The following is a 12,423-nucleotide window of genomic DNA, read 5'->3' on the forward strand; positions in this document are numbered from 1 at the left end:
AACCCAGCTTCAGTGGCACTTCCTGGGAAAGAATCTGCCCGGTCCATCACTGCCCCATTCCTGCATCCCCCAGGCTGGGGGGAGATCACCTGCCCTCCTCCAGCCACACGCTTGGGCCAGTCTCCACCCAGTCCAACGGCCAGGTGCCATCGAGCTCCCAGGACTCGCAGCAGCATCACCTGTATTATCCCTGCAACCAGCAGGAGCCCGGAGGCAGCTACGGCCTGCCCCCGCTCCCCGGGCACGATGAGAGGCCGATGTTGTGTTCCCACCTTTCCAGCAGTGATCCTGCGCCAGCTTCCCACCACGAGGCCTCGGAAACGCCCTGGAAACAGTGGTCTCCCGGGCAGCGACGGCCCGTGCAGCATCACGTTGTAACAGTCAGGTAAGAGGCACATGGAGCGTGGCTCAGGGGCTTCCAAAAAGCATCTCCTGAGCTCTCTGGTGGCAAGCGGGAGGGATGAGGAAGGTCTGAGTGGGGACACACAAAACATGCATTTACTTTTCAGTTTGGGACAGCAGCTGTCCCAAAATGCACAGAGGAACCTCTGTGGAGGGTGTACAGAGAGCTGACATTCCCAAAGCACGGAAAGGCAGGATTTACTTCCCGAGGTGACCCGTTGGATAAAGCCAAGGTCACTCGGTTGCTCCCAGATCCTGCAGCTGTGATTATACCCCTCTTCTGTGATCTTTATATTTTCTCCTGTGGCACTGCAAGACATCCAGCTGGCTTATCCTCTATCTTGGCAGAGTTTCTCACTGATAAGGGCAAAGTTAATTTCTTTTCCTGCCCCCACCGAAGCTGCTGCCTGTGCTGATGGGAGAGGCAGCAGAGGGTAAGCACTGGCTACAGCTGAGCAGTAAGAAATAAAAAAATGGGCAATATTATTTGGTTTTCCAGGTTGGGCAGCAACAAGGGTGTGGATTCGGTATTGTCCATGACAGAATCGGGCAAACTCCACTTGTGTGCGAAGCACCCCAGTGACATGCCTGGGTGATGGATGCTTCTTGGGCAGCGCTGGGAGGATACATGCAGGATGGGTGTTCCCAACAGCCCAAGCTACAACCTCTGCTCCCTCCAGCCAGCATCATCCATCCTTGCCGCGTGTGCCTGTTGGAGGCTGCTGTTGGCACTGAAACCATGATCCCTGTGCCTCCACAGCAGTAGACAGCAAAGTCCAATAAAAGATGGCCCAGGATCCTCCCTCGCCTTTGCACAGTGGTGCGGGGTTAGGCACAAAGGCCCTTTATGGTCTCATTTTCTAGCCAGTAACAGAGGATTTAATTTGCTTGTGTTTGCAGTCAGAGGAGTGCACTCTGGATCGCTTCTAGCTCGTACACTACCAACAACTGTCAACTGTGTTCTCTGTAACAGGTTATTTAAAAAGGAAACGCAGCTGGATTGCAAATCCCTGGCAGAATATGCAGCACTAGCTGACAGAAAAGCGATAACATAATAATGCTAGAATGGGGTTTTTAATCCAAGCAAATCTGCTTGAGAAGCTATTGTGAAAGAATTAGCACGGGATGGGCAGTGTGCTGCCAGGAAGAGACCTCTCTTTAATAATCTGGTGAGGATTTTTCTGTGCTCCTCTCTCTCCCAAGTCTACAGAGTGTTAGCGTGATGAGGAAGACACAATATAATTTATTACACGTGCCACTGACAGCGACTCTTCCATGGGAAACTCTCCTCCACTGCTTTTTCATCCCTTCCATTCATAACTTTCCAGGAAGGATGTTCTGCCACAGGATCACCAGCTGGCTGGCTGGGATGGAGCAGGGACCCAGGGCTGTCTGCCCCATGCGAATGTCAGAGCACAGCAGCACCCTCTCCCAGGTTAAGGCAAGAGCGTAGGAGGAAGGTGAAGGGAGGAGGGAGCACTCGCTGCGCTGATCTTGGCATGGCTGCAGAGAGAGGAGGAGGCTGCAGCTGGGAGCAGTTCACTAGGAGCTGCATCGCAGCCCAAGGTCCTGCCAGGCTGGGGCATATTCAAGGGGACATTTCAGTGGAATTGGAGAGCAGAATGAAAGGTCCTTCAGACATGGTGACGCACTGAGGTGCAGCTGTTTTGTTAAGGTGTCAGTGGAAAGCTTGCCTTCAGCGATCCATTAACAACCTCAGATCCCTTGGGGAAGGCTGCTTTATTTCGTTCCTCAGAGCCCCACAAGTAGGAATGGCAAATGCTTCTCTGAAGGAAACCCTGATAAAATGTTTTGAGCAGCTGCACTGGCCTTCTGCTCCTCCAGAGTGGAGAAATGCTGTCCTTGGAAGGGCCCAGGAGACAAGTGAGAGCTGCCTTTTTGGAAAATCCTCGCTGAGCTGAACAGGAAATAAAAACTATCTCTAGGTATCACTATCCCAACTCATGCAATTTAATAAAGAGGCAAGCTCTTGTCAAGAAACAATTGAAAAGTTCAGTAGGCAAGTGCTTAGAACAGGTAGATTTTCATGGATAGAGTTGTGGTGCAATTTCTACGGAATTACATTGCTAATGACCATTACTTTCTGCAGGGTTTTCTAAGAGGGGCAAAAATGAGAAGTGACTACACGTCTTCCCATCCTGTTCAGTTAAAATGCCAATGGGAGAGGAAAACACTCTGTTATTCATTAGACTAATTAGTGCAGTGTCAGTACTCTTGCAGCAATGGATCAGTTCGGTGCTTTGTAGCCTCTGCAAGGGTTACCTCGCTCATTAACAGCCCAGCACTGTGCTTCCTGCGGAAATAATAAATGAACGCATCTTTTTTCTGTCTGCAGACACGACAAAGCTTTCAGGATGCCAAAAAGGTATGTTTAATATCAAAAGTTTCCAGTCCTTCCACCCTGTTATTATTGCTCTCCTACCCTGCTATTAGGAAATGCAGAGTATTATTGCTGGTAGCAGGCCCAGCTTCAGAAGCAAGGTCAGCGCTCCCTGCTCCGGGCTTCCTATCCACTGGGAAAAATCTCAATTCGCTTGTGAGATCAATTGAACCTGCATTAATGAATAGCAACACTGTCCTGATAGCTGGGTTTGGGGCAGATGCCTGGCTCTAGTCCATACAATAGCTTTTCATCTATGTAATAATCGTATAGGTATGTGTGTGCGTATATAGATAGGATTAATCCGCTTGGCCGACCAGAGAAGCAATCAGGAGGATAGCCCATCTATGAAATGAGTTCACTTTTTCAAAAGACAGAGGATTCTTAATACATTTCTCAAAATTAAAATAATTTGACTGCTTTCAACTTCTTTTTAAAAGCTGGTATTTGGAAACTATTTTTGCTGGAGGGTTTTGGTGACTGTCTTCCATCATCAGACACTGCAGCTGATTCTGGTTTCCCTTTTTTAATTTTCCTGTCAATTGAGTGTGGAACCACCCAAAACAGCCTCCAGAAATTAGGTACTCTAATGCATAAAGGGCAATTTTGGTTCATTTTCATAGCAAAGACTTCATCTATGAAAACAAACTTGATAAGGCAGTCTTAAATGGAACAAAATACCAGGCTTGACCAGAAGTCACGAGTGAAGGGCTTGTGATGATTTCTGGTTCTGAGGAATGGCTGCATGATGACGCAGTGAAGTTGGAGGCAAGAGAAGCAAAAGAGCAGGCAAGCAGGAGCATCATTGCACCTCGAGGCTGATACGCACTGGCACAGCCACTCTGAAGTTCATAAATATTTCCCTTCCTCATGAAGCTCAAATACTTAACTATTTTTGAACAAAGAACTTCCTATATTTCAGAAATACATCAGAATACAGAAGAACTACCTAGAACCTGCCAAACCAGAGCAGGAACTCATTCTGATATCCCTTAAGGGGTATATTTGAGGAAGACAAAAATCTTGAGGCAGTAAAACCTGCACTGGTAAAAAATTTGTGGGGTAATAACTTCGATAGATGATCCTATACGAGACACAGTGTGTTCCAAAAGAAAAAGAGAGCTTGGATGGAAAATTTTAGACCAGCTCTTACGAACAAAAGTAACTGTCAAGAGTTTTGGCCAGAACAAACTGCTTCTCCGGAAGGGTTTGTACCGAAATGTCATTAAAAACGTGTGCCATCATACCTCTCCACTACATATTCCAGGCACAGCCCTGGCCTCTGGGCTTGTAGGTGTTCTCCAAGCCTGAAGGAAAAGTGGTCTGCTGCATTTGCAGATGCTCTTGTTGGAGGTTCAGTGTTTGGTTTTGAGGCTGAGACCAGGGTGAGATTCCCTCACCATGCAGATGCAGAAGCCGCTTGTCCGCTCTGTGAATGCTGCCGGCGATCCTGATGTGGGTTACACGTCAGATGCGTGGTTCCCATCCTTTTTTGCTGTGCAGATGTCCATACATTTCCCAGCAGTGGGAGAGGCCCCTCTACAATGGGTGAATTTAGACCAATGACAATGGACTTGCTTGAGTCAGTTATCTCTAGGGGACCCTTCAGAAGAGCCCAAAGGCAGGTTGAAAATCCACTGGCCGAACTGATCAGCAGCTACTAGCTTACACTGCACGATGGAGGAAAAAAAAGGAAGAAGCTCTTCTTAAATGCAATCTTTTAAGTTAAATATTTAAAGCTTCGTTTTGCCCCAGGACACAAGAGTCTGGTTTTTATTATTTCTGATTGAAAAAGCAGGAAAATGTAGGGATGCAAAATGTAATTACCCGAGTTAATTAGAATTGCCTGCAAACATCCAGTTGGAGGTATAATGTGTTCATTAATAGCTGTACTAGAGCCTCTAAGCTTTCCAATAAATAAATGCTCAAACCAGAAAGCCCTAATTTTTTTGCTTCCTTTTACTAACACAACATTGGTTCGACAGCAGGTTTCGTTCTAATAGCAGAAGCGCCTTAACAGCTGCATTTCTTTCTTCTCCTGTTGATTCCAGTTATTCTCAAATGATCGCAGAGTGGCCCATAGCTGTCCTGGTGCTGTGTTCAGTGACGGCTGTGGTTTGCACTTTAGCTGGTCTACTTGTTGGAAATTTGCCTGACTTTTCAGAACCCTTAATGGTAAGTCCCTACAGATGATACATCAGCATGAGCACGAGGAAAATCCCCGGGTAACCAGTGATACGTCTTTTCTGCCATACAAAATGAGCCTATGCTGCCTTCCTTCTCTGCAGCAGGCAGCGAGGCAGGACAGAAAACCAAGGAGGATATTAAAGCTGCTAGAAAAAATGACCACGTTTATTGGTAAACGGCTGTCCTTAACCACGGCAACCAAAGCCACCAGCCCATCTCTCAGCAATGCTGTGGACTCGCAGTAGTGCCCTCACCCCAGTGTGGTTTGCCAGCACAAACGGGGATTACTCCTTTTGCTCTCCCTCCACTGCTGGAAGGCTGGGGTTGACGAAAAGGACCAGCTAGGCTGGGTGGAGATTGGATGGAGGAGCTCTGGCTCCTACTGCCTGTGCGCAAGGCTCTCGAATTGGAGGGACTGCCCCATCCTGAGCTCTGCTGCACAGGGTCCTGTTTTCCATGCAGGATCCCACTTTTTCTAAAGTCATTCCTGTCTCTCATTAATGGAAGAATCCTGAGAAAATAAGAACAGACTAGAGTTGTCCTGGCAAGAGGAAAATTACTCCCATTTCTCTAAGTGGCTATTTTATTCAAAGAGGAGAAGAGCCTTATGAGATCAGGGAGAAAGAATTGTAGCCACCCTTGCCCGGAAAGAAAAGGAGAAATATTTTTTTTCTGTCAGCCCTCGGATATAGTATTTCCAGGGAAAATTCAATTTGTGTATCACTCCAAGATGCAGTAATAATCTCATATAGTTTCTGTGTCTAGGAGGAGGATTAAGGAAAGCTAAGTTAAACTGAAGTGCAAGCTGATGACAAGGCCCTTTTACTTGGCTGCAGGGTTTCGAGCCACGAGATACTGACATTGGCAGAAAGCTCGTTGTGTGGAGGAATGTAGAGAGCCATACAGGCTACAAGAAGACCTTTTCCCTTTCTCCCTATGCTGAGAAGAAAAGGTATTTGAGTTTGGCTTGGGGAGGGGGGGTGAGGAGGGTGTTTGCTATAAAGCTATAGATTCAATGTTCCAAGATATCTCTGCGAATTACAACATATATGCTGTGCTTAGAAGCAGCCAAGGCATTGGAGAGTTTAGTCTGTTTGCCTGCAGTGGCCTGTTCTGGAAACCAGAAAATAAGGCTCTAAACTCTCCATGCATTTACTTCACTCTTTACCTTGAGGAGACTGCAGAGGCCACTCAGCACTGCAGAAGGGGATGCAGTTTCTCCCTCAGTCTCAGAGAGATCCCTATAAAAGGGCACAGTCAACCCAATATGGAAAAGCTCCCATCCAAGCAATGCCCTTTCAAGACTCCGACAACTCTTTTGGCTGCAGCAGTGTTATGTGTGGCACCAGGGCCTCGTTAGGGAACGTAACTCATAGCCAGATGATCTCTAGTTACAACTTTAACCTGATCTCTCGCTAGCTATGATGACATTGGCTTTAGCAGAGGACAGAAAGCTGCTCAGGGAGAACAAGAAGCGAGGACACGGAGAATGGTGGAGCAAGTCTACGGAGCAGATGGTTTCTTTTGTGGCCCCCCAGGTGAGTGAAATCTTGATGGGGTAGTAAGTATTACACACCCCATACTCAGCCGCATAAAGAATTGTCCTAGTGTTTTAGGACACAGGGAAATGTTCTGAAAGTGCTCTAAGGAAGCAGGGAGTACAGTGCCACCCCGTGAAAGCTATGCCACCTTTCAGATAGTGATCCTCAGCACTCATAACTGGGTGGTAGAAAAGGCTTGTTCTGAAATTCCAGAGAAATGTTGTTTCTCCGTAACTTTTTGCCATGTCTTTTTCCCTTTTAGAAATATGCCTTAAAAGCACCAGTAAAAGGACCAATGTTTTCACCATTTACCCACATCAAAAGTGAATACTCAGAAAAAATGCCATGTGTCCCACTCCCTCTGTTCCCACTCCCTCCATTCCCAGCCCCTCTCTGTTCCCACTCCCTCTCTGTTCCCACTCCCTCTCTGTTCCTTCTTTTCTTCCTGAAAAAAATGTAAGTGGCAGTAAAAACTGGAAAGAAAAAAAGGTGAAAACTCCAAGACATCCCAAATCCATCCCCAGATGGACACGAGGAAGTAGAAGAGGAACAGCATGCAGATAGCTTTACTCCCTTCTCTGCCTCTCCTCCACCTCTGAAACCAGTCAAACACCACTCCTCCCAGTCCTTGAGAGTTCCTGGCTGAACCCAAGCTCCTCACTTGTCACAGGGGTGCAGACCAGATGCCGACACTCATGAAAAGCATGCTGACAGCACCGAGACTGTAGTCGGAAAATGCCCTGACCCTGCTCTCCTACTGCTGACAGACAGGCCAGGAGCAGGGGTCAGCTCACACAGGAGAGAGGCTATCACTCACTACTACTACTGTCTTTGTGACCTGCTTTGCGCCAGGGTCTCCTCCGTAGCAGTCCACGACAGCAATATATAGATGTTTTTCTTTTTCTATGCACAGAGAAAACAGCCAATTCCAAATAGCCTGACTGATTCATCTTCAGTACCTAATCCTTTTTTTTCCTTCCTCTTTATTTCAGAAAAGAGCTATTCCCAGCTGGTATTTATGTCCACAACTGCTGGGAGCTTATGGAACTTGCAAGCTATTCAGTCCATGTGTCAAATTGAACAAGAGAAGGTTAGTAATGTCAGGAAAAACATATATACATGCTGTCTCCTTCCTGACTGCTGCAACCTTTAATGTCTAGCTGAAAGGAAGCCAGATAAATATGACATAAGCTACAGAATAGGTTTCAGCCTAGAAGACTCCAAAGCATTTTACCTGCTTAGCAATACACAGATAATTCCACCTGTCACTAAGGTCCAGCTGAAAAGTAGCAGCTGCCATTGAACAAGAATAAACAGACGCTGAACACAAACTTGGTGCAGAAGCCAGAGGTGTCCATCAGAAGCTGCTGAGAATTTTGGGCAGTGGAACCTAATTACCATAATGGAGCTGTCATCTAGGAGACTGTGACAGCAAGTTTTGCAAGTGGGAAGTTTAATTGGATTAGCTGTGTTTGCCATAGGATCCAAATTTTCAAATCAGGGGTTATAAAATATAAATAACGGACAGGGTTTAATTTTTGCAAAAGGCTAGTATGCTTCAATAGCTTCAGTAGGTGCCAGTTGTCATCGGGAGGATGACAAGCCATGGTTTATGCACCTGGAGGGGAGGGTTACTGCAAGGTGCACTACAGGGCTACAAGATGCAGTGTGCAGAGAGGGTCTGACAGGATGCTCCCTCCTCTGTTTTTCAGATACGCTCACACGTTCATTTTAGAGACCTCTGCCAACGCACTGAAGCCAACGAATGCTGCCCAAGCTGGTCTCTGGGGAACTACATTGCTGTCCTGTACAACAGGTCATCGTGTTTGGAGATAACCCAAGGAGACATCTCCCACACCCTGGCCCTTCTCCGTGCCTGCGCTCCAGACTACCACAAAGGTATCCTCACCCCATCTTGCATAGGTCCCGAGACTGCGAGACAGAAACACGCTCAGTGTGCCAAAGTCCCAGAAAAATGTACCCGCTTCAATGCCATTTACCAACTGCTTCACTTCTTGGTCGACAGAGACTTTCTTAGTCCCCAGACAATGGAGTACCAAGTGCCATCTCTCAAATACAGCCTGCTGTTTTTGCCTACAAGGAAGGGTGCATCTATGATGGGGATCTACTTAGACAATCTTGAATCCTGGGATCTGTTTGATAACTATACATCTATCACTGGAATGGACCTGGGCCTTAAACAGAAACTATTCCAGCACTATCTTTTACTGGACACTAAGTATCCAGTCCTGGCAATATTAGCTATTTTTCTAAGCATTTCTTTTTATTTACGCTCAGTCTTTATTACCTTGATGGTCCTGCTCGCTGTCGTCAGTTCTTTAACGATCTCCTACTTCTTGTACAAGGTGGCCTTCAGATTCACCTATTTCCCTTTTGTAAACCTTACAGCAGTCATCATTCTCAGCAGCATTTGTGCCAACCACACCTTTGTCTTCTTTGACCTCTGGAACCTCAGCAAGAGCCAGAACCCTTCCGCTGGGCTTTCTCAGTGGGTGAGTCAAACCATGCACCATTTTGCATATCTTGTGCTGGCATCTTGCTTCACAACGGGTGCCGCCTTCTATGCCAGCTACATCAGCAATATAATAGCCATCCGCTGCTTCGCTATTTACATGGGAACCTCCGTGCTGGTCAGTCTGGTATTCATGATGACTTGGCTTCCTTCTTCGGCTGTGCTGTACGAGCGCTACGTAGCAACAACCTGCATTTACAAGCCAGATGACTACTGGAACAACACAGGCCATAAGAGAGTGGCCCTCTCCCTCCATTACATCCTCAGGGGCCTCCAGAACACGCTGTCTGAAACCTCCAAGCTGCTATTTGAAAAGCTTCTGCCTTGTGGGGTCATCAAGTTTCGGTACATCTGGATCTGCTGGTTTGCTGCCTTAGCGATAGGAGGTGCCTACATTTCCTGTTCCAACCCCAAACTCAAGCTCCCGACTCTCGAGGCATCGTCTGTCCAGGTGTTTAGACTGAGCCATCCCTTTGAGAGGTACGATTCCGAGTACTGCCACCAGTTCATGTTTGAGAGGCTGGAGCATGGAGAAGGGCAGCGTATGCCTGTCACGATAGTCTGGGGCATTCTGCCTGTGGATAATGGGGACCATTTCAATCCAAAAAGCAATGGCACCCTAGTGACAGATGTCACCTTCACAATCCAAAACCCTGATGCCCAGAAGTGGCTCCTCGAATTCTGCCAAAAAGTGAAGAACAAAACTTTCTATTACCACGACGCAGAGCAGAAACCTACCGTCTGCTTCATGGAGGATTTCCTCAGCTGGATGGACAGTCGCCAGTGCTCCCAGCGAGACCACAGCTTCAACCTTTGCTGTAACCAGTTCTCCTTCCCTTACGGAAGCGAAGTCTTCCTACACTGCATCAAAATGATGCTCTTGGAACAAGGCAGGGAAGGGACAGAAGCGTATGATCTGGGCCTCAGGTTTGATGGGGAGGGAAATCTCGCTGCCTTAGTGCTGCAGTTTCAAACTGTTTATCACTATAGCTTCAACTACAGCAAAGCCAAACAATTCTATGAGGAAATCAACCTCTGGATAACAGAGGAAATGAAAACTGCCCCTGTGGGGCTTCAGAATGGATGGTTTACCAGTAAACTAGAGCTATACAACCTCCAGCACAGTCTCAGCACTGAAACAATGGTGGTCATGGGGCTCTCCATAGCCATTTCCTTCGTGGTGCTGCTGCTCACTACCTGGAACGTTCTCCTTAGTGTTTTCTCTGTTACTGCCATTGCTGGCACTGTCCTGGTAACCATTGGCCTTTTGGTCCTCTTGGAGTGGCAGCTCAATGCAGTGGAGTCACTCTTCATTTCAGCTGCAGTAGGTCTCTCTGTTGACTTTACAGTCAACTACTGCATCTCCTATCATCTGTGTCCCCATTCTGACCGCCTGAGCCGAGTGGCCTTTTCCCTGAAGCAGATGAGCTGTGCCACGGCCATGGCAGCTTCTGCTCTCTTCTCTGCAGGGGTTATTTTGTTGCCTGCTACGGTCCTGGCGTATAGGAAGTTGGGGATATTCATCATGATGATCAAGTGTATCAGCTGCGGGTTTGCCAGCTTCTTCTTCCAGTCCCTGTGTTGCTTCTTTGGCCCAGAAAAGAACTGTGGGCAGATTCTGTGGCCTTGTGCCCACACCATGAAAGACTATTCTGATGACTCAGGGCTGAATGGAAGCTTTGCCTGTGGGGGGAGCGAGAAGCAAAACCGGTTGCGGAAGGTCCAGGAGTCCAACACCGCAAACGAGCAATACGAGCTCCAGCCCTTGTCCAGAAAACTCAGCGACAGTTTTGACAACAGCACTTCCACAAGCAAGCTGTCCAACCGGCCGTCAGTGCTCTCTGAAGACACACAAGTTGAAGACAACAGATGCCCAAGAATAGGAATGCACCCCTCCCTTGAAAGAGAGAGACAGAATCTGCAGGAGACCCTTGGAGACCAGCAGGTTGGCATGTGCCAGTGTCCTGCCTTGCAAACTTCCTCTCCGTACAAGCACAGCAGCTCAGGAGCAGAAATTCACAGGGAGAGACTCTGCCGAGATTGTCAATGTCACAAGTACGGTCCAAAAGCTTGGGATGGGTCTGGGCTGGACCATATCCAGCTGGCTGGCATGAAAGAAGAAGGGCAGCTCAGTAAATCACAGTGCTGTAGTGACACTGCCCAGCAGCAGACGGATTATACCTCAGACAGCAGCCATCTCCCTGCTGCTGACATCTACAAAATTCACAGATGCCTTTGTTCTCTTGGCAGCTCTTTTGACATGCTCAACATTTCCAGTGAGACGTCGATTAGTGATTTTGAACAAGGCCTAAAGCTTGCTGAATCAGCCAGTTCTTGTCCTGATGTCTTAGAGCTGTCTGATTCGTACAGTCAAACAGAGAGAGGTTACTTGAACGGGAAGAGAGATACCCTGCGGCTGGACCTGAGGGAGACTGTCTTTGATATCTCTCCAGCAGCGTCGCAGCAGAACAGCTCTTCGTGGAAAAATCGATTTGGATTGGGGAGCGAAGGTCCGGTTGTGTTACCGAACAGCCAACCAGACATGCCTGATGTTTGGATCAAACGATCTAGCGCACAAAGTTCTGGTTACAACAGTTGAAACCTTGCAGAAAACAAAACTGAACTGCTAGGAAACGGGGAAGTCGAAATCTCCTTGAAACTGTAAATACCATTTTTGTCCTCTCACCTCTCCTAGAGCTGAGACTAGTTCTTAGTATTTCAGCTGTGCAAATACCTGTGTTTTCACAGAACCAGCAAATCTGATGCTAGTGAGAGGATGTGAGATCAGTCTTGATGGAGTACAAGCCCTTTGACCTTCCAGTGTCTGGTGCCATATTCACAGCTGTACTGCAGATCTTAGCGAGTAAACCTGTTTTGTCATTTCCCACAAGGTGATTACATTTTGTTTTCTTGTCAAGGTCACATGGGAGAGAAATAATGGAGTGGATCTTCCCGGATATTTAACAACAGAGAGCTCATGTAAAAAAAATCACCTCCAAACCCAGAACTGTTGGAAATCTAGATATCAGGTGAAGAGTGTACTGCTAATAAAAAAGTCTTTCATTTTCTAGTGAATCAGAAACTGCTTTATGTGAAGTCCAGGTTCACAGATCTCATCAAAGTAGTTCAGATACTAGAAAAAAATCTCATCGAGACTTTTGAGCTGATACAGTCTCTTTCTGATGATGGAGGAAGCTGCAGCCCAAATCCGTTTTCAGTAGCAATTTCAGTTTGTCTTATCAGAAGAAATTCTAGTACTGCCAAAGATTTTCAGTATGAGATTTCCCCTTTGAGAAAAGTGTCCTCGTCCCCTCAGTGACTCGGGTGCTTTGCGTGTCGTTCTCATTGCTTGTTTCCAC

The 12,423-nt window shown here is 47.1% G+C and overlaps 1 protein-coding gene across 1 annotated transcript; it reads left to right on the top strand.

The window, feature by feature from the left end:
- Window positions 1-365: 365 nt before the first annotated feature.
- Window positions 366-11,663, top strand: DISP2 (dispatched homolog 2 (Drosophila)). The gene is made up of 7 exons (XM_010154225.1): window positions 366-385; window positions 2,759-2,788; window positions 4,855-4,978; window positions 5,827-5,942; window positions 6,410-6,528; window positions 7,524-7,621; window positions 8,244-11,663. The coding sequence occupies exons 2-7, from the start codon at window positions 2,778-2,780 to the stop codon at window positions 11,661-11,663; spliced, it is 3,888 nt and encodes a 1,295-aa protein (XP_010152527.1). The 5' UTR covers window positions 366-385; window positions 2,759-2,777.
- Window positions 11,664-12,423: the final 760 nt, after the last annotated feature.

Source organism: Eurypyga helias, unplaced genomic scaffold (assembly GCF_000690775.1).
Source record: "Eurypyga helias isolate BGI_N326 unplaced genomic scaffold, ASM69077v1 scaffold43046, whole genome shotgun sequence".
Classification (NCBI taxonomy): Eukaryota; Metazoa; Chordata; class Aves; order Eurypygiformes; family Eurypygidae; genus Eurypyga; species Eurypyga helias.